The sequence below is a fragment of the Aphidius gifuensis genome, linkage group LG3 (genome assembly GCF_014905175.1).
Source record: "Aphidius gifuensis isolate YNYX2018 linkage group LG3, ASM1490517v1, whole genome shotgun sequence".
NCBI lineage: Eukaryota > Metazoa > Arthropoda > Insecta > Hymenoptera > Braconidae > Aphidius > Aphidius gifuensis.
The window spans coordinates 17,962,954-17,990,357 of record NC_057790.1 but is presented as its reverse complement, the minus strand read 5'-3'; the positions used below and the strand labels follow the sequence as shown (position 1 = coordinate 17,990,357).

Sequence of the window (27,404 nt, the reverse complement as noted above, 5' to 3'; positions counted from 1 at the left end):
TGTTTTGAATAACAAAAAAAAAAAAAAATCAAGTTAATGGAATATAATATGTTACAATATATTTATCCCAAGAACTTGACATACTTGAGTATAATAATTTTCAATTTATTTAATTTATTATTGTCCTAAAATTTTTAAATATTATTTAATTTTTTTTTCATGATAATAAGAGCTTTAAAAAAAAAAATAACATTTATGTATTTTTTGTTGAATTTTATTTTGATTTAAGGGTAATAAAAAAATGTTAAAAAAAAAATACCGGAAATGAGATATACAATGAAATAATGTTGATTTAAATATCTGGGTCCACGACCTTGCAAAGAATTGCTAAGTAACAAATGTCAAGGTTAAACCATACAACTGCGAGAAAAGAGTACCAAGCATAGTCGTCTACACAAGTGTCGCGACAAATCTTCCTGAGGTCATTTAACCCTCACAATTATTTTCAATTAATTAGCAATGAAAAATAAAAAAAATAAAAACAAATCAAAATACATATACATATATTCAAATAATTTATATAATTTTTATTTCCCGCCTAATTTAAATATAATAATCAATATACCAAAGCTAAAAACTGTAATATTAAAATAAAAATTGTGAAATATTCAAAGTTTCAAAGAGGAAGACAGTAAGTAAGTAAGAAATAATAAAAAAAAAAAAAGAGGAAGAGTAATAAGACGAAAAAAAAAGCACCGTTGTTGGTTGGCCCATATTGCTTCAGGTCAGAGTAGAAATCTCGTCTGATGGACATAAGAAAAAAAAAAAGACGACGACAAAGTGATGAAATGTGTCTTAAGTGACATTGTGGGGACACGCATCGTGTGTGGTTTTGGTAGCATCAATTTTAGTCGGTATATTTGTTTCAATTATATATCCATATAAATATATCAAATTGAAAAATAAAAAATTCCATATTATAAATTTCAAAATTATAAATATAAATTCAATCAACGCAAATATTTTTGTAATAAAAAATAATAATTCTGAGAAATAAATTTATAATAAATATAGTATACATGATTACAAAGTTCCAGGAAGTAGTTTTGTAGTCCTCAAACGGGATCATCGGCCCTGATGTGGCTATTTCAGTTATTCTTACTCGAATGCTATTTTAAATATAGTATAATAAATTTTCAATGTATGCTATACAGTTGTTGATATGCTTGACTCAAGGCGGAAGGGTGCCAGCATATATATACTGTCAAAAAAAAAAATAAAATATTATTTTAAAAAAATAAATAAATAATTTTAAATCATATTTATTTATTTTTTGTTTCTTCATGTCAAAGGGAAACTATACGTAGAATTTATTTATAGTACGTAGCATAAGTTTGGTCTCTTGGTGAAAATTTTGTTCATATAAAAAAGGTGGGAGAATTTCACTTGGCTTCACTCTGTTAAAGGAATTTCCTATGATTAGAATGAGTATTTCTATACATGATTTTAAGCTTGTGCTGCGATGCACAGTATATATATATTTATCTGAGACAAAAATAAATATTAGGGGTCTAGATGCTGTTCACATCTCTTGTCGTTCTGGCAATCCCAGTTGTAGATCGGTGATCGTTGTTCATCATCATCATCATCATGATTTTTTCTTTACAAAAAAAAATATAATAAAATGAAGATTTTACTATTTTACTCTGCTTCGTCGAGCATCAACACACATATACACACTTTTTATTTAGAAAAAATAAAAAATAAAAAAAAAAAGAGTTAGTGAAAAATATATATAACTAACAATGAATCGAGAACATCTTTTGGAGTGTGTTATATTCGAAGTAAACGAGTCATGCTTTTGGTATGAAGACGTTTAAATTTTGTTATGGATGAGGATATTTTTTTCTTTTTTTTTTTTTTGGTTCCAAACTGGCATGAATTTATTGAGAACATAAAGTATAAAGAACCATCTGACTGGAATGCACTGTATATTTTTAAGATAGAAATATAATTTTCTTTTATTTTTTAAATTATATTTTTAAATATTGATAGTATATATAGTACGTATATTATTTTCTTTATATACGTGCAATTTGTAGAGAGTTAAATAAGGTGGATTTGAATATAAAAAAAAGGGTCACTAGACCATTGACATGTTGAAGACTATTTCAGACAAAAATGAATATATCTTTAATATATTATATACAATTTTTTTTGTTAACTGTAAAAAGAGCACGAAAGGAGCTTTCTAATAGTGTCATAATAAAATCTACTTCCATTCACTTGTTCTTGAAGTCTTGAGATTCAACCAAGTGTTCAAAACTTTCAATAATTCTTGTTATTAGTATTTGTTTTTTTTTAAATAATCTACTTGTTTATTATTGCATTAAAATTCTGATAATATATAAATAAAATATATATAATTTTTTAATTATAAAAAAAACAAGATTAATGATAATTTTTTTCAAATTTAAAAATGACTAATTTCATATATACAAACTAAATTTGTAAACTAATTTTAAAAAATTTACTATTCTTTTTTCAAACTTTTCTTTGTCATTTTTTTGTCTCACTCTTTTTTTCTCTCTCTCATAACCCATAATTTTATTTTTATTTTTTTCAATCTCCCTCGGTTTTATTATTTCTCTTTTAGAATCTCCCTGCCTTGCATCTTTTTTTTTTAGTTTTATTTTTCTCTTAAATTTATTCGTTTTACTCGCACTTGCGCAAGTTTCAACCCTCTCATACCCCGTTATCCCTGCCACCGCTATCTCAACACCCACCTTCTTCATGGCAACTCTCTAACCTCGTCACCCCAGTTATATACTTTACCCTAGAGGCTTCCGTCTCGTTTCACGACTCCCCCAACAGTATCCACTCTTTCTCTATTCTATTTTATTTTTTATATATTTTATTTTTATTTTACTTATTTTCCTTCAGACTTTCATTCTTCACCCTTGGTTATATACATATGCCTTTTCTTTTTACCACTACTACCACGACCCTAAAATAAAAAAATAAAATATAGAAAAAAAAAATCACCCTAGCAGTAGCATTTATTTTTCACTGCTTTTTTCTCACTCAGAGCTTTTTTCTCCTCTATGTACACCATATATATTTTCAAAAATCTTTTTCGAGGCTCGTTTCAACTCTTGTTCCGAGGATTATCTTTGTCAATATATATGTTTTATTTTTTTTTATCTAATATCAATATATTTTATCGTGTTTTTTTCATAAATATCAACTTAATTTTATATTTAATTTTAATAAAATATAAATTTATCAAAAATAATTTTTTATTAAATTTTATTAACTCTCATAAACCCCCCCAATTCTTTTTAACCCTTAAATGAAATAACAAATTTTTAATTTTCAAAAATTTCATCAAGCTCATTTTGAAAAAATATTAAAAGTAAAAAAATTTATATTTTAATTAATTTTTCAAATTAAAAGTTGTAACAAATATCAAAGTAATTTTTAAATTTTAATAACAAGTCAGTTGATTTTTATATATATATTCAAGTTGATATTAGTTTTGTAAATTTATAAAAAGACGTCATGATGGAATATTATTAAAAACGTGAGTATCATTAAAATTACAGGTCAAGAACAACGTCCTGCCGTATATGTATATGTGCACTAGTCCTGATGGTGTATCACTTTCCCATCGGCATCGAGTTCTCTTATTTCATGTAAAAAAATTCACTGTATATTATACATGTTGATTTTTTATATATATTATATTTTGAAACTCAGTGTCTCCTATAGAATTGCAAACTAACGCAATCGTCTGAGATTTGCAAGTAATTTTAAGAAAAAATAAAATATAATATATTTCTAATTTTATATTCTACAAGATTTACTACAGTGTTATTATATTTTTTATCTAATTGTGTATTACTTGGATATATATTTTCAATTGTGAAATAAATTTTGATCAAATTTAACATAATTAAAAGTATTATATTTACATTTTTCGAAAAAAAATAATAAAATAAATAAGTCTAAAAATTGATTTAAATAAAAAAAATAATTTAATTAAAAATTTATTTTTATTGCAAAATAATAATTATTTCTGTTGATTAAAAACTGATATAATAGATAAAATGATTTTAAAAGATTTTTTTTATATTTATATTTTAATAAAAACACGCAAACATGAATATATTTTTTTATTTTTTTAACAATGCAAATACATTGTTGACCGTGAGAATTTTGAGTCGTTTTGATGAAAAAGATTGTGCCATCATAAAGTAACTATAAATAAGTAAATTTAAAATCTCACAAACAACGAATCGGCTACCGGTTTTTTTTTTTCTTATTTTACAAGGAAAAATTCTGTACGACAAGTTTTTGCTTTTTTACACACTGATTATTAATAAATAAAAGAGGCAAAAATATATAACGAAAGGGAAAAAACATTAATAAAAATAAAAAAAAAAAATACAAATTAAATGAAGAAAAAAATATTGTAATAACGAGAGCACGACCTTGACTCGCTTCTTCGCCGTCCTGGAGGTGCGTCATGGTTAAGATTGTACACTCAGTGACTTTATCTTTATGGCAACAACGCAATTGAACGACTCTCAGTAGTTTCATTATATACTCATATATATATATTTAAAAAAAAAAAAATATTACACATATAATGTTTGTTAAACTTGCTATTCAAAAAAAAAAAAAAAAATCATAATTCGCCGTAACGATTAGCATTGGCTCCAAGAGTTCCAATTGATAACGAAAAAATAAAATATATATTTTTTCTTTTCAAATAAAAATTAGCAATTCATATGCACCTATACTGTGGGCTTATCGTTGAAATTATAAAATCCGGCCTCACCTGTGTTTGACTTACATCACACCAATAAAAAATGAAAATAAAAATTGTAAATTGTTTTTTTTTCTTCAATTTAAAAAAAAAAAAATATATAATTTACAATAAATGAATAAATACTTTAAGGTTATAGGAAGTTGAATGAGTGTCAAGGACCTACTTCAGGTATTTTTGACTCATTTTTTTTATTCTCCTCTTCTCCTACTCTTTAATTTTGAATTTTTTATTTTTTTTATGTCTGATCTGCAGTGACGGAATTCGACAGGAGAATATCTCTCTTTTGAGGAAGGTGAAATATACCAAAGGAGAGGCGTTGTTAAGACGTTTTATTATTTTGAAATTTTTTTTTTTTTTTTTAAGGCGAGCAAAGTGAAATCGTGACAGACTTTGCGCACACAGTGAAATTCATCTCTACTTTTACATCACTAAAAGACCCATTGAATTATAAAACTGCGCAGTAGTATAGATAAATAAATTTTTGTACAATTATAAATAATTATTATTTTACATTCATCACTTTCACGATACACATTTATACCGATGCAAATAAATAAATAAGTAGAATTGATTTTTATAAAATTTTAATTCAACAAAAATTTAGAAAATCATGCGCAAGTATGTATAATATAGTTTTTTTTTTTTTTTTTTGAACAACCCAAATACTACATAGATTTTTAGAGCTTCAAATAAAATAAATTTTTCTCCTATTTTCTATTGTGCAGCGTAAAATATTTGAAACTCATAATATTTTGTCGGCACCAGTGGACATAGCATTTCCGTTAACCAGATTTTCGGACATTTAGATAAAAGAAATAATACAACAGTGGCAACCATGTGTTGGAAAATTATTCAATCTGTCTACCTGAAAAGTCGAATGTTTTTTTCTTTTTCTTATATATTTTTTCGGACACACTGGTTTTCGTACCAGTATATATTTTCTAGAGGGGCGGAAAAGAAATCTTTTGTCATTCAAAGAACTAAATGAAGCTATACTTTTCTAAAATTCTTGAGTTTTTCTAGTGGACGAAATATTTGCTGGACTATATTTTTCACGGTGCATATACCTTTACAAAGAAACACAACAGGTACAAAATGCTTTCGACATAAAACATACATATATACTATTCAACGATTGTTGTATCTACACATTGAATATTGTAAAAAACAAACCGCGCCCTTTTAGCAGAAACTTGTGAAAAATAAAATTTATAGTTATATAGTGAATGTTCATGATCAAGTAATCAGTTAAAACCTGCAGCCCTTCCTCCACTGAGGCATGCATGAAAATTTATCAATAAAAATAAATATTGAAAGGAAAAAAATGAAATACAAATGTCACTAAATATATTGTGACAAATAATTAACGTTTAACATTTAAATTATATATATATGGCTGTAAACGATTCATCATCAGCTGTCATAAATGATTTTATATTAAAAATAATAATAAGGTAACTTAATATGACAGTTTGTTAACATTTTGATGACCCAGATGGATTAATATATGTTTTAAAATCCATGATGCGATCAAACTATAAGATACAAACTTACGGAAGGTGATGTTAAGCTCATTAGTATGGCACGTGCCATCTCAACGTGTTTACACACACATACATTCAAAAAAAAAAAAAAAATGCATATACATATAGAAAAAAAAAAAAAAAAATTATATGAAAGCCAAAAACATTTTCTTTTTTATTGTCCTTCAACTCGAGGTCTACCTCGAAGTGTGATTAAAAACAAAATAATATTTATATTAAAAAAAAAATAATATATAAATAAGAGATGACTATACTTATTTTAATACCAAGAACATATACTATCAACATACCATAAGGAAAAATATACAAAAATATTACTAAAGAATTTAAAAAGCACAAATAAAAAACCAATTAATCAATCAATTATTTATCATAAAGCTCTAAGTTTGAATTTGACGGTATATTTTTTAAACTTAAATTTTCCCGCGCTTAATATAATTGTCTGCTCCAAAAGCTTGATTAAAATTTTATTCAAAAAAAAGCTAGTAGATTGAGGGGAAAAAAAAAAGAAAAAAAAAAAAAAAGTATATTACAGTCGTCCACGTCGTCAAGATCTCCAGTGGACATATATAACAAAATGTAAAAGAGAGTCTATGTCTATGTCTGATGTATAAATGAGGGAGTACAATAGTTAAAATAATGAAAAGAACAAGGATAATAACAGGTCCATACTATTGGAGTAAAATGAAACAGACAATATATATATACATGTATATCGTCGCCCAGTAGACCTTTCTCTCATATACGGTGTTGGAGCTCCACCCACACGACGCTTCTCGTCACATCCTAACCATTGCATATACACAATATTCTCAAAATACAAAATACACAAGCATATTATCTACATCAATGTGCCACCCGGTGTATATACATATATATATATAATAATAATTTTACTATATACACACTGTGTAACAGAGAATTCACAATCTGGCAACAGTGGCTCTCGCTATTATAACCGATATTGTGGCCGTGGATTGAATGGAGGGGAAACTCAGGTCAAACATCCCCACCCCCAACTTAAATTCTACAACTATATAGTACATAGTAGTGTACATATACATATAGTATATATAATACATACAAATAGAACAACCCTCGTTTGTGTATATATATTGTGTATGTGTGTCCTCGTTTCGACCCTTAAAAAAATACACAAAAATATATATTTCTATCTCATTCGAATTTAAACATATATGGTTTTTTTTTTTTTTTTGACTAGTACTACTACTACTACTACTACCCCTCAGTTGATTTTCTACCCTGTGCCCACCTGCCCCTCTGATTGTCGGAAGACTAAAAAGAATCCACGCTGAGTCTTTTTCATCTCTCATTTCCCCTCTAATACTGACGCTGTCGATCTGTTTGCCTTTTTCTCTCTCTCACCTCTTTAGCCAACCATACCTTGCTGACACTCACAACATTTCACCCTGTTCACAATCCACACGCACTATCATATTGGTTTTATAGTAATACATATATATATACTTGTATTTTTATCGTTTTTTGAATTTTTTTTTCCCCTCAACATTTTTTTTTTTTTCACTCATCCCTCAAAAAATTCAAGTCAAATGATCGCGCGCGCATACGAATTTTACCGATAACAACCGAATGATATCCCTACTCTACATGTAGCTATGAAAAAAACAAGTTTAAATATTATATAAAGTGGGAGAAAATCACGCGCGCAGACGAAAATTTAAGGGGAATATAAAGGTGAGATAAAGAGGGGATGATACACTGTTGACGTCGATGGTATAGATGGTAGGACAGGGATAGACAGACGCCGCAGGCATTTGATGCTTAAAACCAGCCGCCCGTTGGCTCCAACAACCTCTATCATCAGACAGTATTACTTTCAACCGTTTAGGGAGCACGCCGTGTATACTGAGATACATTGAACGCTCAACACACAACCACGAGAATATAATCAAAAATTAATTATAAATTTAATTTTTAATAATAAACAATACAGGGATATTTGAGTGTATGCTTATAATTCAAGTTTATCATTTTATAATTAATGATTAATTATTTGTATGATTATCCAACCAATTGAAAAATAGAAAAAAAAAAAAACATTTGAAAAATAAATATACCTAATCTTTTATTATTTTATCCAAGTGATTTTTATGTAATTTTGTTGTTTTTATTAATTTTTTTTTTTTTTTGTAAATTAACTGTGCTGTATTTTTAATTTTAAATGGATTATTATTTGTGAATTATTATTGTCATAAATATATATGATAGTTATGAAAACATTGAAAGCCAATATTGAGGATTATATATATTTTAATTGGACAAATTTATATGAAATTGTTTTATAAATATTCATAACGTGTTGAACAATTATTTAATTATTTTTTTTGGATCAACTAAATTTTTTGTGATTGTAAATTTACAAATGTCTTGTTGATAAATTAAGACAAGTGAATATATTTTTAATTCAAATAACGTTAAGTGAATAACTGAGTTTAAGTGAAGCAAAAAAAAAAAAAAAATATTGATTGTTATTTATTATTTGGGTTATTTATTTTATTTATTGAGTATTGTGTACTGAGTGTTTAGTGGAGCACATTTTTATTTGGATTATTACATGCTGAATAGTTATCGTGTTTGTGACAGTACTCGAGGATAAATAAAACAACTGTTCACGTGTTTAAGGTGAGCTTGATTCTCATATTTCATAAGCTAGTTTTTTAAATATTTCATTACAATTATTATTTTTATTTTACTCTTTAATTTTCATTTACGTATTTTAATTTTTAAATAATTCAAGGTTATTTTATTTTATTATTTATTAACTTTGTCTTATTAACAATTGTTGGGGGTATTTAAATTGAGTGACATAACGAGCCGCGAAAGCATCTAGCCGGTTGACACTGCCATTTGTTGTGTGTTTAAAGCAACTTTGTCAACTTGCCACGAGAGTGCACATGTAAATTATAATAAAAATAAAAAAAAAAAAATTACACATCAACACACTCCTAACTAAATACAAACTATTACTTAAGTAACTTTTAATTTATTGTTTTTCTTTTTTTCTTTAACAGAAAAAAAAATTAAACATTATCAGTAATTAGTTTTTTTTTTTTTTTTTATTTTCATGTATTTATCGTTTTTAAAGTAGAACAATCATTAAAAAAAAAAAAAAACAAGAAATTAATAAATCAATTGAATTAATTTACATTAATTTTAAAAAAAATTATGATTTCAAATAATTTTATTATTAAATTTAAATAAAATCATAAAAAATTTAATAATTTGTTTATTTTTTTTTATTTTTCGTTATATTGATTTGTTATATTTTATCGATTGTTCGAACTTTAATTTAAATTGAAACTACATTGATAAAGAAATTGATTGATTTATGAAATTATAAAAGATTATTAAAATTAAATTATTTATGTTTTTTTTTTTTTTGTCGATTATAGATTAAAATAGAAAACAAAAAAAATATTTAAAATGAAAATATGAATTTTCATAGAAGCTAGATAAGTGTTTTAAATAAATGATAAATTAAATTTTCAATTATTGAACTCATTTGACTTATTTTGAATTATCTAAAAGGAAATTTTTAATACTCTTATCAATATAAGATCGAGACTTATCAGTTACAATCGAAATAAGGATAAACAAAAATAAACATCATGATTATCATGATTTTTATATCACTGTATTTATTATTGTTTTTCCTTGTTAACTTTTACAATCACACTGACACAAATAAACACGTCAAATATAAAATTATAAAAATTTATGAGTTTCTAGTAAATTTTAATTGATTTAATATATTTTGTTTTCTAAATTGAATTTTATTTTGCTTTTTAAAATTTACAATAAGAAAATAATAAATAATTAAATAACTGATATTTTAATAAAGAGATTGTTTGTAAATTTTGAAATATAAATTTCGTATTTGTATTTGAAAAAGATAAGAATAAATATGTTTAAATGCTTGGCGGTAAATGTAGCCGGCTGTGAAAAATGATTTCACAATATGTGATTGTTTTAAAAGATGTGTCAAAAAATGTGTCGGATTATATCAAATTTTTAATCTTCGATTATAATTTATTATACGCATTTAATTATCTTATAAATTTAATAACACTAAATGCAATGATAAATTTAAATAATTTTTTTATCTTGTTATATTTACAATGATTAATTAATATTTAAATCGAAATATTTATTGAAAAAGAAAATTGTTTTCATTGTAGAAAATGAGTTATCGAAAGTTTATACAACGTACGTTTATTTTTTATTTTTTTTTTTCTAGAAAACTTGTTTTAGCTAATCGAATAAGGTATGACAAGTTGTAATTACACCAATTAATTTATCTGATACTGATCATTGAGTAATCAAATGTTATCGATATACAATTAACCGACAAAATTATATTCGAGTCGTTTTTTTATTCCCTTCAATTTTATCCAATAAAATTTCAAGTAGAAAAATAAGGATTATAAGCTCCTTGCAGTTTTTTAAATTTACATTGTAAAAATATGTAAAAAAATAAGCTATTTATATTGATTAGAAATATTAAAAATGTATTTTTAAATATATCGTGTTTTAGTTGTATTTAATTAATACAATTTTAATGCATAGTTGAAAAAAATAAAATGATATTTTTAAAAACTTGCTGCATGCAAGCTTGAAAAGACGCGTCACTTCGTATGTCCTCGGGCGATAACAAGACGAATCAATACGAGAACACCCGAAGAACCTTATCGTTACTTGTTTAATTCTAAGCAATTTTAACCAACACTCTTTGCTTAACATTTTCCATGTTATTATTATATTTTTTTTATTTCTTTTTTTTTTTTTTTCATTGTCTGCAGTATATATATATTTTTATTTTACTTATCATCCTCGATTTCCGCGTACTGATAATACGGATTATACACAATCATTTAGTCGTTTTTTTACATTAATTATATATGCCAATTTGTCAGCAATATATTCATGTATAATTATCATATCTTTTTTTCTTTTTTTTTAAATTTAAACTACTATTTTATCGAAAATTAAATTTGAAAAAAAATAATAAATTTTAAATAAAATATATAAAATTAAAAGTAAAAAAAAGAAAATAAATAGAACACAACTTGATATTGTTAGGATGTATGTAAAATAAATTAAATATAGGAAATGATAATGAGAAAAAAATATAAATAAATAAATAAAATAATAAAATTGTCTTTGATCTAGTTCCCATGAAGAGTGAATGCATTGATGGGGAATATATATAAAACTTTCACTTTAAACTATATATATTGTAACCAATGAAAATTAAGGTGATGGAAAATTATAATTTTTTTATTTATATGTTGACAGTAGATTATTATACTTTCGATATATAAATATACTTCCGAGTTTTTCGTCAAATGAGCGCAGCACTTGTGCGTCGAGCTTGCAAGCACGCGGGAATAAAAAATTCAAATTTAAAAAACTTATTTAATTTTCACGTGACTAGACGTCTATTATTTTTGTTTATCAATATTTTTTTTCATGAGTTTTTTTTTACCATCGAACTAAAAAAAGTGTCCTTGATATGTCCTTAAATTTAAATAACGTGTATGTGTATTTTGTCGCGGTTGATAGACCGTTAAAGTGGCCCCCGACGAAAACCATCGTGACATGCATCACTGACTATTAAATATTTTGACGAGAAAAAAATACAAAAAATTTAGAGATCATGAGAAAATAATAGTAATAATAATATATTCTGATGATGATATCGGCTAGTCATCAGACAATTTAATTTTTATTTACATTATTATTTCATTTTTCATATAAAAGTAAATAAAAATTTGTTTAAAAAAAAAAAACATAATTTAACACAAATAGTTGACTCAGTTGATATTTATTTTTAGATATAATAAGTATATATATTTTGGTTTAAAATGATTAGATTAAAAAGTGGAAATAAAAAAGGAAAAAAAAAAGAATGGTAACGAAATTTATAACTCAATTATGCAATAAATATTCTCGTATAAACTTCGTGATAGCACGAATGGAAAAAAAAAAAGGCCGCAACGCAAAATTTAAATTTCACGGAGATTCGTTTCGAGTCAAGGATATACCACCTTACTTTTATATGTCGCTTAGGGATGACGTATTCATTGTCAAAGAATAAGGGTAAATATAAGTCTTTCGTGAGTCTTCTTTTTATATTTTTAATTTCATTTCTCGTCTCATTTTTAATTTCTTTTTATTATTATTATTATTTTTTTTTGTTTAATATACATATACTTTGTACCCAAGGTAAGACGCAATTAAATTTTTATAATTGTATTTGCGTTACATAATGAAGAGACTGGACTTGTGTCCTCAGAAAAATATCGACCTCGCAACGCACTTTTTTTTTTTTTTTTCTTCTTCAATATTTTATATATTTTTTTACTGCGTTTTTCAAGAATACACGAGTTATCGAGATGTAAACATTTGGTTTAAAATACGAAAAACTGATCAACTGGCAACATTGCCTTTTAAATTTTTTTTCCTCTAATTAATATATTTTAAATATCAAAAACAATCATTCACTGTGTATTTTTATCAATTGCACACTTTATCAAATTTAATTCAACATAAATTAAAAAATTATAAATTGGGTTAAGCCAAGTAAAGAACTTGTATATTCATATGTTCATTGATAAATTTTTTTTTAAAATTCCTCTCGAAATATTTCAAAAAACACGCGGCAAATTTAATCATTGGAAGTATATGTATTTCCTTGTATTGTAAAAAACCTTGTTTTAAATGAAAAAACCATTAGAAAGTATTTAGTAAAATTATAAGAAAATTGTTATACATTGTAGAGATTGAAATTAATAATGAAAGATTTATATAACGGTCAAGGGGTTAAGCGTACTCTGGGAAAGTAACAACAAACGATGATTGGTCTGAGCTTCCGTGATTTCATCATTCATCCAATCAGCTTAACCCAACAACTTTCTCCCGAACTTCATACGACAAACGAGTGATTCTTTTGTCATTTACTATGGAATACACAACGGGGGATGCAGGGGGGGAGAGTAAACTAACTGATATAATAAAAAAAAAAAAAAAATATTCATAATAATGATATAAATAAAAGGAGAGACAAAGATCGAAGTATACATATTATATACACGAAAGAAGAAAGCAACGAGTATATAAAAAAAAATTAAAATAAAAAAAAAAACGCATAAAATTCAAAGGCGAGGCCTGTTGTTCTCGATAGTAGAGAAATGAAACGCCGCATTTTGAAACCAACCACAATTATCGAGCTTATATACTTGTGTATGTCGTATGAAAGTGTGTATGTATTTGGCTCATTTCCGGCCACTCAAAAGCATCAAATAAGAATCCCCAATCATTGAATTAACAGCCTGTCAACCATTGAATTATAATAAAACTAAAAAATTTTATTATAAATAAATAAATAAAATATATTAAAAGTTAATAGACTTTACTGTAATATTAACTTATTGTCTTTTAACTTTTTTTTCTTTACAGTTAACTGTAACATCAATAAAATCAACTCTAGTTTTAACTACATAAACAGCCAGTATATATACTCTATAGACATTTTAATACCGCATATATATACTTGAAGTAAAGTAAAACAAAATTTTATGTAATTTAAAAGAAAAAACAAATACAAAAATTATATTATGAAAGCTTTTTGTGCTTAATCAAAAATCATTATTGATTATTTAAAAAAAAAAAAAAAAAGAAAAAAGTCAAGAAATAAATCTGTTTTTAATAAAAAAAAAAAATTTTATTAGCAGCTATATACTGTTGTGGTTTGAGTGTATATACGTAAGTTTTGCCTCGGATTCGCCTCATCGAAATAACCGACTATTTTTAGTACAAAATGTATGTACATTAAGCTACGACTTACACGCTAAAGTAAAGCCAGGCAAAGTGGTATAAGGTTGAACATTGAATCAGCGACATTTAATCATATATACATGATAACATATATATATATATAATAACGACTCAATATATTATCGTAACAATCATATATATCGGTCAATTTTTAATGCGTTGTATATTTTATTTTCAAATATATATGTGTTTATATTTTTTCATAAACATATATATAAGATTATTCCACGTATCGGGTATTCGAGGCCAAATGATTATAATAAAGAGTTAAATAAAACTTCAAACTAAGTGAGGAAAAAAAATATATTAAAAAAAGAAATAAAATGATCAAATAATTTTAGAGAAAAAGAAGGAGAGATGTTGTTTCAAATACTCATTTTATTTTACATACTTGTACGCATATATATTCGAAAATTTTTATATATCTTATATACACTTCAAATGAAATAAAAAAAAAAAATATATTACAGTTTGGCCCAAGAACCGAACCGAAACGACGAAGCAACGGTGACGAGTAACAACGGTACTCCTTGTGCGCACGAGGTCAAAATCTTTTATCGTTTTTCAACGAATTAATACGTTTATATATTAAATTTAAAAATTTTAATATATACAAAATAGTATAACAATAATAAAATTGTTATTTAACAAGTTTAAATTTATATATATTTATATTTAATACTTGAAATAATAAAATATATAATGATTCATATTTAATTTGGCCTCGACTTGATGATGTAGAAAATTTTATTTATTTATTTATTTATAAATCTTTGAGTGATGCTGTTTTAATTAGTATTGTATTGATTTATCTCCATATATAAACTTGCATTGTTTTATAGCAACATGATACCTGACGCAATATTTAAACACATTATTATGTTCCACAATTGATTACGTAATACTTTTGATCATATATATAATATATAATTAAAAATATTAAATATATATTTTTGTAATTAAAAATAGTATTTTATTGTCAATGGATTTATTTGAAATAGGAAAAAACAATTTATGTCCATGAAGAATATTAAAAAAATAGGTGAAAATTTTATATTTAAATATTTGTTTATTTCTTTGAGGTTTTTTTTTTTAAACATTTACTACTGTTTGCGGGAAAATTTTAAGTTTTGAATTGGCCCTCTGAAGCAGATGTTATTTCCGTTCCATATATAAAGTTGTAAAAGAGATGTTGAATAAAATGAGTAAGTGTAAAAGAGAAAAAGACCCCGTGTGCAACACGTGTTGTGAACAAAAGTCCAAGTATTTTGGTCTGAATATATTCGACGCGCGCATCATCATCATAATCATCATCATCATCATCATCATGAAGGAATATATAAAAAAAGAAAAAAGGTGGCAGAATATTGAGGGTAAAATAAAGGGGAATAAAGAGGGGAATAGAAAAAGTGGCACTCACTTTATGCTCCCTCTCATAAACCCCTCAATATGCCAAAGTTCGAATGGGGCAAAAGAGGGCGGAGATGAATATATACAAGAGACGGGGAATAGAAAAATAACACAGAGGTTAAGCTGTTATTTTTGTGGCACATTTGTGGCATTTTTTTTGAACAAAAATGAGTTATAATATTTAATATATATAAATATAAACGGAAACCAAATAAAAATCAATTGGTTTCCTCTAAAAAAAGATAAGATGCTATACTAAAAATAATTTAGAAATATTAAAAAATTCTATTGTATTTTTAAGATTAATAGTATTAAATTAACAAGAATTGAAAATTTCAGAGAATTAATTTCTTAATATAGAAAAGATTTAGAGATAGTTTATAACTTAATAAATTTAATTTAGAAGATTATTCATTTAATTTTTGTTTTTATTATTTATATTTTTCTTAAATGAATGAATAATATATGCATGTCTCTAAAATTTTATCTAAAGTTGGATCGTCGGTATCTGTTTTATAGAAGGGGAAAAATGATGCGTGAGTGTTACCGCTAATTTTAGAGGTTCTAAACACAAAGTCACGGTGGGTGCCACACGACTCGAATTTGTCTGACTATACTTATGTTTTATCCTTTTTTTTTTTTATATAAATACACAAATACATGGAAAATTTATATACATACTAACTGGTACAAGTTTTCGTGTTGAAAACGCTCGATTAAAATACGAGGTTAACTATTACACAGACCAATGGCATTTAATGTTTATTTTATTGTCTCTCTATTAAGGGGTATAAGTCAACCATTATTCTGACCACTGTTTATCCACACATTTAATTAAACTCATGTCACTATTTAAAAGAAAAATAAATTCTAAATAATTTAATAACTCAATTGAGTGTTCTTTTTTTTATTTATTTAACTTTTTAATGATTTTATTATATAGAGGTTAATATTCGTTGATTTTGAAGGTCAATTTTATTATACGATATTTTAGTTATGAAGGTTACGATGAACAGCCTCGCTAACGAGGCGTATAAATATTTAATAAAAAAAAATATTCATTGAGTATATATTATTATTATCTGTATTTTTAAGCAATCAGTCAATTTAAATAATAAAAAATCAATAACTTTTATAATTTATCAATTATTACCCCTAAAATTGATTTAAAACAATTTTTTTTTTTTACTTTTTCTTTTTCAATTCACGTGGGGTAAATCCCATGAAATAATGAACAAGAAAAAAATAAAATTGCATTATTGCAAATGTTAAATTGTCAACGCACAATCGATACTACAGTTTATCCTTGTTGAACACATATAAAAATATAATATACAAAATAATATAACAGGGTGGCTTGTGTCATCGACAACAATAATTCACAGGATTTTCTCCCACGGACGAAAGGCCTTACCCTCTCGAGGTCATCCCCTTTGTTGAGCTTCTCATAGCTTCTCTAGTTGACGAAATATTGACATCCGAGAATAGAAATTTTATGGTAGTGGTAGTTTGTTTGTTGCGTGTATGTGTAGTTGGGCGCCGCGACGACGCCGAGAAGAGACGAGTTGACGAGAGAAATAAAAATATAAAAAAGAGAGAGTTCTAGCAATGAGAAGGGCAGTAGAAAGGATAGAAGGGAGGCAAAAAAAGAAGAAATAAAAAAATAGAAAAAAAAAGAGAGTCTGTCAGCGGAGGGGTTGCAAACAGGGGAGACTCAACAGAACAAACGGAGGCTAGACTAGAGCATTGAGAAAAGAATTTTTTTTTTTATTTTTTTTGGGGGAAAGAGGGCGGTATGGATGACGTCAGCTAGTAAATGTTCGAGTATTGAACTACCCTTTGTTCTTTATCAATGTTTTGTCGTTTATACAACACACTTAATATATTCATATATGAAATTTATTTGGGGGTTGTTTTTTATCAATATGTAAATTTAATTTTAGAAATAAATTATTAACAAATTTATTATTTTATTTTAATGATTTTTTAAGTCTTCTAAGAAATTTTTTATTATACTTACGTAAAATTATATTTTTTATATTTCAAATATATATTAATGTATAATAAAAAATTTTTAAAAAAATATAATAAAATGTATGTTTAAAAAAAATAATATTCAACGATGCGTGCGATCCAAAGGAAAAGGTATAATACATAGCCAGTAAAGGTATAGTTTGTTTGGGATACAGTTTTGTGTATTATACGCCTGTGTGAATAGTGAGCACGTGCATTTCCCACAGAAAAGCAATGGGCCCTATTCGACAGGGTGAAGAGAAACCAACGAGCATATATATTGCTAGCGCAACTTTCGTCAACCAGCTGGGAAGAAAAAATTTTTTAGTTCTCGAAAGAACTCAAAAATTTTCGTCATTTATATTTCAAAATAAAAGAAAAAGAGAGAGAGAGAAAAATAATCTTTACCAATAGAAAATATGCCACATTCCTTTTTTTTTTCTATTCTTTATTCATGCCTACTCCGGAAATCGAAATTTTTTTTTTCTATATTTTTCATACTCTATTTTTCTATTGCTTTGATGATTTTTTTGTTCTTTTTTTAATTTTTTAAATAAAATAATAAAATATATATAAAACTTTCATAATAACTTTAATGAAAATGTGTTTTTTTTTATGAATTACAGAAATACGTTGAAGGGTTGAAATAAAAGACTTTCATCATCCGGGGTGTCTTGCGAGGTGCCGCCCCAAATTGGGGGTGGTATTCGAGGGTTTAGTACCGCGGCGATGGTGGCAGCTGCCACCGCAACGGCCACCGCAACTGCTTGCGTGGTGGCCATGCAGGACCGCCAGGACATCCCAGCTCAATTCAATCAGGTTCGTAGCTAGGTATTATTGTAATATATATTTTATAAATAAAAAATAAAAATTGTTTTTAATTTTTTAAATTAATGAGAAAGATAAATTATAATTTTTTTTAAATTGTATTTACAGAGTCATGGAATGAGCCATCATCAATCTTATAATACGGGTTACGGTCAACGTGGTCCAATGACTGGTATGGGCCCAGTCGGTATGAATAATTATAATAATATGTCGTCAATGGGCCCAGTACATGCAATGAATTCAATGAATAATATGAACGGAATGAACATGAATCCAATATCAATGGGTCAAATGAATAGTATGAGTGGTATGAATGGTATGACACAAATGAATACAATGACAAATATGTCAAGCAATATGAATATAAATAGTATGATGGCCTCACAAAATTCAATGCAAATGGCAAAAATGCAAATGCAAGGACAACCACAATCACAACCATCACCACAACAGCAACAACAACAACAACAACAACAGCAACAACAACAACAAGGTTATCCACGTAGGCTAGCACCATATCCAAGTGGTGCTATGCATATGGCACAAAAACGTCAACAACAAAATCCATATTTAACACAAAATCCATCAACAATGCAACCAGGCTATGGAAATATGCCAAATCATTATCAAAATAATTATCCATCATCCAGACCAAATTTTCATCCACAGTATCAACAAGTACAAGCAATGAGTCAATCATTTCCACCAAGCAATATGATTAGAGGGACCAATATGAGACAAACTGCACCATCATATAATCCACAAGCATCACAAACAAATCAGTATTATGGAACAAATGGAGCTGGACAAGTCAATATATCACAACAAATTAATCCAGTACCTGGTAATCAATTTGTTGGACATCAGCCAAATAATAGTGGCTATGTTAATCCATCAACCTATCCAACACCTCAACATCAACAACAAAATCCACAACAAGTACAACAACATCATCAACAAAATCAACAACAACATCATCATCATCACCAACAAAGTCAACAACAACAACAACAACAACACCATCAACATCATCAACAACAAAGTCAACAGCAACAACAACAGCAACAAAATCAACAGCAACAACAACAACAGTATCAACAGGAAGTACCTGGCATGAGAACTGCTGGTACAGGAAATATGAATTATCAACACAGTCCAATTCCTGGAAATCCCACGCCACCACTTACACCAGCAACTAGTATGGCACCTTATATAAGTCCAAATCCGGATATTAAACCAAACTTTAGTGACATTAAACCAAACTTTAGTGACATTAAACAACCAGTCAACATTCAAAGTAAATATTTTAATAAAATTTTATTTTTAATTTAAAAAAAAAACTAAAACTAATAATTTAAATTTTAATATTTTTTTTTCTAGAAGATGATGAATTGAGATTAACATTCCCCGTTCGGGATGGTGTAATACTTCCACCTTTTCGTCTACAGCACAATTTAGCTGTTAGTAATCATGTATTTCAATTAAAATCAACAGTACATCAAACACTTGTTTGGCGATCTGATTTGGAATTACAATTAAAATGTTTTCATCATGAAGACAGACAAATGAATACAAATTGGCCAGCAAGTGTACAAGTATCTGTTAATGCAACACCTCTTGTTATTGATAGAGGTGAAAATAAAACGTCCCATAAGCCACTTTACCTCAAAGATGTATGCCAATCTGGTAGAAATACAATTCAAATAACTGTATCAGCATGTTGTTGTTCACATTTATTTGTACTTCAATTAGTACATAGACCAAGTGTACGTAGTGTATTACATGGATTATTACGTAAACGTTTACTTGGTGCTGAACATTGTGTTACAAAAATTAAAAGAAATTTTAATTCAATGCCAGTTAATAATATTAATGGTTTACAAACGGAAAAGGATGTTGTTGAACAAACAGCATTAAAGGTAATTTATTTATAATAATAATAAAAAACAATTAATTAGTTAATTAATTAATTAATTAATTGACAATAGAATAATTGTAATAAAATTTGTTTATTTTTTAATTTATCAGGTTTCATTAAAGTGTCCAATAACATTTAAACGTATCACACTACCAGCAAGAGGACATGACTGTAAACACATAGGCTGTTTTGATTTGGAATCATATCTTCAATTAAATTGTGAACGTGGTAATTGGAGATGTCCAATTTGCACGTAAGTTGAATTATTTTTTTAATATAAATAAATAAAATATATATTTCAATTATTAATATAAATAAATTAAATTATATATAGAAAACCAGCACAATTAGAAGGACTTGAAGTTGATCAATACATGTGGAGTGTATTAACAACAACAGTTAATAGTCCAGACATTGAAGAAATAACGATAGATTCAGCAGCAAAATGGAAACCAACAAGAAACCAAATAATTATTAAAACAGAAGATGATAGTGAAAATAAACAAAGACAATGTTACAGTATGACAAAGGCAATGTCACCTGGTAGTATGCATATGCCAACAATGAATAATAATTGGGATATGAATCAAGTTATGAGTCCTTATATACCACCTGATATGAACAGTATTGTTAGTGGTTCAATGATAAATAATACACATACATATCCAAATAATAGTATTAATCATCGTAATACATCAGGTGGTAGTTATGATATAAATACAATAAGTGGTAGTGCTGGTAATAATGATTATAGTAATGGGGCTGGTCCTCTATCGCATCTAAGTGATTCTGTTAATTCACTTGATCCATTAAATGCCATGGAAAAAACACTAAATGATCAGGTTAATATTATTAAACTTATATTAATTTTTCTAATTGTTTTTCTAAGTATTCTATTGATTATTAATAATCTATTTTAATTAATTTTAGATGCCACATACTCCTCATACACCTCACACACCTCATACACCTCATACACCTGGTGGTGGTAATAGTGGACCACCAAGTGTACCACCAGCATCACAAGAATCAACAAGCGGTCATAATACATCGGGCAATGGCAGTACAAATATTAATAATGACACAAATGAAATACCCTCAGATCTTAATTTTGATCCAGCGGCTGTTATTGCTGGTGAAGGAACCGGACAAGAAGCATTAAATGTAAGTTTACTTAACAATATTTAATAATATATTCGCAATTAATATCTAACATTCAAATTAATAATATTAATTTAATTTTTTTTTCCCTAGCTTTTGCCTGATAATGTTGTTGATCCAATGGAATTATTATCATACTTGGATCCACCAGATCTTAATACACCACCAAGCAGTGGTGCAAGTAGTGGAAATCCATCATCAAATGATGACATTTTAGCGTTCTTTGATTAAATTTTTCAAATAAAAAATCCATAATTATGCGAAATGAAAATAATAAAAAAATCAAATAACTCCCTAACGGTATCGAGGACAAAAGTGATTAAAATTCCAGTGAAAAAATCAACAAATAGTTGAATCACAGGAAATTATAAATAAAATAATTTAATAAACACAATAAAATATTAAAACACATTTTAAATATATAAATATAGAGGAGTCACACTGTGGGTGCTCTCCACCTAAAACAAATGGTACAAAAAAAAAAACCTTTTAGCTCTAATTGTAATATTCCTATGAACAATTATTAGGGCATAATAGATTTAGATAAATTACCCTACTTGTATGTATCGAAAAAAAAAAAGTAGCGAAAAAAAATTATTTTATTTTTGCGTTTTTAAATGACCAGATTCAAAAGTGAAAAAAAAAAAAAAAAAAGGAAAAATTTTCTGGTGAAATTTAGATGAACATTGTTTTTTGCTTTGTTGATAATTTCAATAATTAAAAAAAAAGAAATTGAAATGTTTTTTTTTTTTTTTCTTTATGAAATGATATGGAAAATCCTCACGCAGGAATTTAAAAAATCGAAAAATTAAGAAATACTGTACAGATTTATTTTACTTATTATTTGTTTGTCTTTTAATTTTTTTTTTTTTTTTTGTAAATAAGTTTTTTTTTTTTTTTTTTTCTAGATTTATAAGTTGGGATATGTTGGCCCATTTCTTCTAATCATGTAAAGTTAAAAAAGAAACTTTATTGACGGTTAAAATAAAATATTATACGAAAATATGAAAAATTAAAAAAAAATAAATTCAATGGCTAATCTTCCGATATATATTTTTTTCTAGATTAAAAACAAAAAAAGTAAAAAAAAAAAAAGAGTAAAAAATTATTGATATTTTGTTTTGTTTAAAAGCAAAATCGCCGAAGTCATTGTAATGAAAAAAATAAAATAAAAATAATTAAACAATTTATTATCTGTTTCGTTTTTTTTTTTTTTTTTTTTTAATTATAAATTCAAAAAAAAAAAAAATATATATAGAAAAAAAATGCAGCAGTGGAGAAGACAAAGTGATTTTAAAGAAGAATTTTTTTTTTTTGCTGTATTAGTGACGTGTTTTGCGATTAAATAATAAAGTAAACTCAAAAGCTTATAAATAATTTTTAAAAAAATCAACATTATCGTAAACCGCAAATAAAAGCAAATGATAAAAATTAAATAAAAAAAGTGTATTTATATTCCGAAACTGGGTTTTGCGATGCAACAAGAACGCACAATCGTTCAAGACAGAAATAAAAAAAAAAACGCGTTAAATACGCATTCAAGTTTCTATTTATAATTATACTTTACTTTTAAAAAAAAACAAACGAGAAAAGTTTTCTTATTACAATTTACATTATAAGCAAGAAAAAAAAGCAACAAAAAAAAAATATTGTATATTACTTGTAAATAGCAAAAATAATAATAATACACAAAATGATAAGATTTAAAAAAAAAAATAAATAAGTATTGTCAACGGACAGTAACTATAAAACATAAATTAATAATTTAAGAAAAAAAATGGCAAGTAAAAATTATTATTAACCAGTTATAAGCAAACAAAAGATGATAAAAAAAATAATAAAATAATAATAATAAAATAAAACACAAGAGTAAATGAAATAATAATAATAATATTAATAATAAATAAAAAAAAAAAAAAAAAAAGCTAAAATATATATCTTAATTATTATTTCACAGAACCAAATTATACAGGTGACGTATAAAAATAATTTATCCTAGTTCAATGAAAATATATAAATTAAATTTAAAAACAAAAAGAAAATTTTTTTGTGTGCATGAGGCTTTACAGCAGTAAAAAAAAAAAACTGAATAATCCGGGCCTGAGTAATTTTACCTATAATAAATACCTAACTTCCTATGAATAAATAAAATAAATAAAAAAAAAATAATTAGATAAAGTTTATTGAAAATGTAAGCTTCAAAATTTTGATGATTAAATATTGTGTATGATAATAGTGACAATATCATAAAAATAATTTTTGTCAAATTAAACTTTAAACATAATAATATGGACTAAATAATTATCAACAAAATAAATTTTAATAAAATAACATTTCTTTTTAAAAAAAATTTATACATGTTATTTTTTAAAACAATTATTTTGTATTAAAAAATTATTTAATCAAAATTATTTTGGCAATTGTAAATTTGACAAAAATTTATTTTTCATTGATAACCATTAATAGGCAATAACTATCGACTATACCTAATATTATTTAAAAAAAAAAAAAAAAATTGATAACAAAAACAGGTCTCATCAATCCTCTAAGACCATTTAAAAATAAATTTTTAATTTAAATATTTTTAATTTTATGATATATATTTATTGAAAAATGAAAAAATGGAGACTGTTGACGAGGATTTTTAGGGACCTAAATATATTGTACTATGTGGACAGATGTTTGACTGTCGTTATAATTTAAATTTAACAATCTGCACCAATCAATATTCTACAAAGGATCAAAGGGACAATGCAGGTGTTATTTTTTATTTATTATTATTATTAGTTTTTTTATTTTTTTCAGTAGAAGAATAATAAAAATGCAGCTGGGCAAAAAAGAAATTCTTTGATCCCCGCAAGTTTTTTGTCTTCTTTATTACTGATGGGGTCTTTGGCTCGTTTTATTCAAAAATAAAAAATAAAAAAACATGTACGCAATAAACATACGAATAATAGTGTTATTGGTTACATATTTACCTGAGAAATTTTAATACGAGAGATGCGATTTATATATTATTTAAGAGCAGAACACGAAGAAAAAAAAAAAAAAAATGCTTCCTGGATAATTATTATTAAATAAAAAAAATTAAAAAATTATATGGGTTTATATTTATTTTCCTTGATAGATAATTAAAATTTAATTGAAAAAAAATACTCAAATTTTTCATTTGAATTATATTTTATAATGGATACTGCGCTTTGAGTTGCAATTAAAAAAAATATATATTGAATAAAAAAAATTATTTAAAAACTTATTATTCAGCTTTAAGCTGGAGTTATATAATTAATGGAAAAGTGCATTAGAAAGAATGATTAAAACTATATAGAAAAAATAAATCTAGAATAACTCTAAACAGGGAAAAGCATTGCTGAAAAGAAATAAACATCCTATCCTATTCACCGCCGTCTACTCTGTTTGAGATAGACAGCTTGATGCATTCATTTTGATCAATCAACTATTACCATTCGCTCTGGTTTGCAATTATTTAAATATTTAAAAAACGATCAAAATGAATTTGACAAGTCTTATAAATAAAAAATATATAAGAGGAAAACGAAACACGAAATTTTAAAGAATATATTAATCATGAAATTCTTTAAAATAACGAAGTTTCTTTATATGCACTTTTCCTGCTGGTAAGGTGGGATTTTCTTTAACAATTTACGTAGTCAAATACCTTTTGAGGGAAATCCCACGTAGTATTCAAAGCCAATTCATAACTTTTCCTGCTGGTAAGGTGGGATGTATCAGCAACGCCAGTGAGCAGCTTTGAGTAAAATCACACGTAGTATCAAACTCTCAATAAGCTTAATTCATCAGTAATATCATCATAATTGAATAGATCACAGCAAACTTTGAAAAGAAAAAAAAATATAAATTTTAAATACAGAAAAAATTAAAATCAACAAGTAATTATTTAAAAAAAATATTAATTAACATTATCGAAAATGAAAATATATTATTTTCAACAATATTAATTAATATTGTATTTAAAAAAATAATTTTTTTTTAATTTATCAGTATTGTTCAAAAAAAAAAAAAGTATTAAATACCTTTGAACACCTTGGAGTAAAATCCTACATAGTCTCAATAAGCGAACTCATCACTTTTTCTGCTGGTAAAGTGGGATGTTTCAACAAATTCATGTAACCAACACCAGTGAGCACCAAAGTAAAATCCAACGTAGTATATAAACTCTCAATAGCCAATTCATCAGTAATATCAGCATATAATGCCCAAAATTAATGATAACAAACTTTAGAAAAAAATAAAAATTATAAATTAATTACAGTAAAAAAATAAAAGTCAATAAATTATTTTTTTTAAAAAAATAATAACTAGTATTATCAAAAATAAAGATATATTATTTTTAACAATATCAATCAATATTGAATTTAAAAAAAAATATTAAAAACAAAAAAGTACCAAATACCTTTGAGCACCTTTGAGAAAAATCCCACGTAGTCTCAAACTCTCAATAAGCCTCAATAAACATTAGTAGTGTCGTCATAATTGAACAAATCCCCAAAAAAATGACAGCAACTTTTGAAATAAAATAAAAATTATAAATTAATTACAGAAAAAAAATAAAGATCAATAAATAATTATTATCAATAATAAAGATATATTATTGTTAATCATTTTAATAAATATTGAATTTTTAAAAAAATCAATCTTTATAAATTTATCAATTTTGTTCAAAAACAGAATTTGAATAAGCTGTGAAAAAGGCGCGCTTTTTTATCGAAGATGGTGGACGACAACATCAAACATGGTCGCCATCTACCAGAAAAATTTCTCTGGAAGGGAAAAAAAAAAAAAAGGAGAGAAAAAAAAAGAAAGAAGGGGCAATAATAGTAACGATCGCCTCCTACCAGAAATTAATTTCTCGGAAATGGAAAAAAAAAAAAAAGAAACAAGAAAAAATCAATAATGGCCATCATCTGACGAAATGAAAAAAAAAAAAAAACGATGAATAGTTTTATAAAATAGAAAAAAAAATTAACGCATTGATATCGACATAGATATATTTCGCCGAATATTACTCAATATTTGTTGGAAAAAAAACAATAAAATCGGGTTAAACAGTAAAACGCAAAGGGACGCCGATTATTGAGGGACACCGACAATGACGAAAAATGGCGTCATTGCCGATGCCGTTGCAACGTAAAATTTTTCGAGTTGTTTAATCAACATCAGCAGACGATTAAAATAATAAAAAAACAACGCAACGAAATAAATAATAATAAAAAAAATAATATTATGTATGAAAAATATATGTCGCATTAAATGAGAAACAAAAAATAAATTTTCAACTGAATACGTCGGCCATTTTGCCGACACAAAAAGCGACGCCATAAATGATAATTATGATACATAAAATAATTGATGAAAATGAATATTGAAAATTTATTTTTTGATATGAATTAAATAATAAAAATGAATAATGAAATGACACAATACCATAAATGCAGCGGGATTACAAAAAAAAAGTGTTAATTGTCGTCGAAGCTCAAACCCAACCGGGACCCCAAGCCATCGAAAATTCCAGAAAAAACAGGAGCTCACAAAAAAATAACGTCCTCTCTTTACAAAGTCAAGTGCACAACTGATCGTGCCCCCCGCAGAGTTGTGGATTCTAGATTGTTCTAGATTGCGGGGGGCAGAGTTGTAAATTAGCCGAGCATTGTCGAGCACAGCCGAGCAACAGCACTGTAACAAAATGGCCGCTAACAATTCTATTGCGCATGATCGAATAAAATTTCAAATTTCGATATGTCAACAATAATTATTATAAACAAAGATGAATAAAAATAATTATAATTAATTAGTAACAATGATATTATTGTTTATATTTTAATTTTATTTTTAAAAA

The 27,404-nt window shown here is 26.0% G+C and overlaps 1 protein-coding gene and 2 long non-coding RNA genes across 4 annotated transcripts in view; 1 reads left to right on the top strand and 2 right to left on the bottom strand.

Annotated features, from left to right (window-relative positions):
- LOC122852368 overlaps window positions 1–25,231 on the bottom strand; it is a 79,179-nt gene extending 53,948 nt beyond the window's left edge. The window contains exon 1 of the long non-coding RNA XR_006373810.1: window positions 25,206–25,231. This is a non-coding gene — a long non-coding RNA (uncharacterized LOC122852368). The remainder of the gene's footprint in view (window positions 1–25,205) is intronic.
- LOC122852324 (zinc finger MIZ domain-containing protein 1) lies at window positions 8,085–24,505 on the top strand. Of its 2 annotated transcripts, XM_044152069.1 has the most exons (8): window positions 8,085–8,982; window positions 18,246–18,438; window positions 18,556–19,744; window positions 19,828–20,366; window positions 20,476–20,618; window positions 20,700–21,207; window positions 21,296–21,529; window positions 21,620–24,505. In XM_044152069.1, the coding sequence occupies exons 2-8, from the start codon at window positions 18,349–18,351 to the stop codon at window positions 21,755–21,757; spliced, it is 2,841 nt and encodes a 946-aa protein (XP_044008004.1). In that variant the 5' UTR covers window positions 8,085–8,982; window positions 18,246–18,348; the 3' UTR covers window positions 21,758–24,505. The 2 variants fall into 2 exon arrangements, with proteins under 2 accessions (XP_044008004.1, XP_044008005.1); XM_044152070.1 differs by lacking the exon at window positions 8,085–8,982 and having other exon boundaries at window positions 18,358–18,450.
- A 60-nt stretch (window positions 25,232–25,291) lies between the features above and the next one.
- On the bottom strand, window positions 25,292–27,222 carry LOC122852367. Its single transcript, XR_006373809.1, has 4 exons — window positions 26,993–27,222; window positions 25,962–26,071; window positions 25,582–25,784; window positions 25,292–25,381 (listed from the first exon to the last, which is right to left on the bottom strand). It is a non-coding gene; the product is annotated as an uncharacterized LOC122852367 (long non-coding RNA).
- Between the last annotated feature and the right edge of the window lie 182 nt (window positions 27,223–27,404).

Coding starts and splice junctions, on each gene's coding strand:
- LOC122852324 (XM_044152069.1), top strand. CDS start 18,349: ATGGTGGCAGCTGCCACCGCAACGGCCACCGCAACTGCTTGCGTGGTG. Junction 18,439..18,555: donor TCCCAGCTCAATTCAATCAG/GTTCGTAGCTAG, acceptor TTGTATTTACAG/AGTCATGGAATGAGCCATCA. Junction 19,745..19,827: donor ACAACCAGTCAACATTCAAA/GTAAATATTTTA, acceptor TTTTTTTTCTAG/AAGATGATGAATTGAGATTA.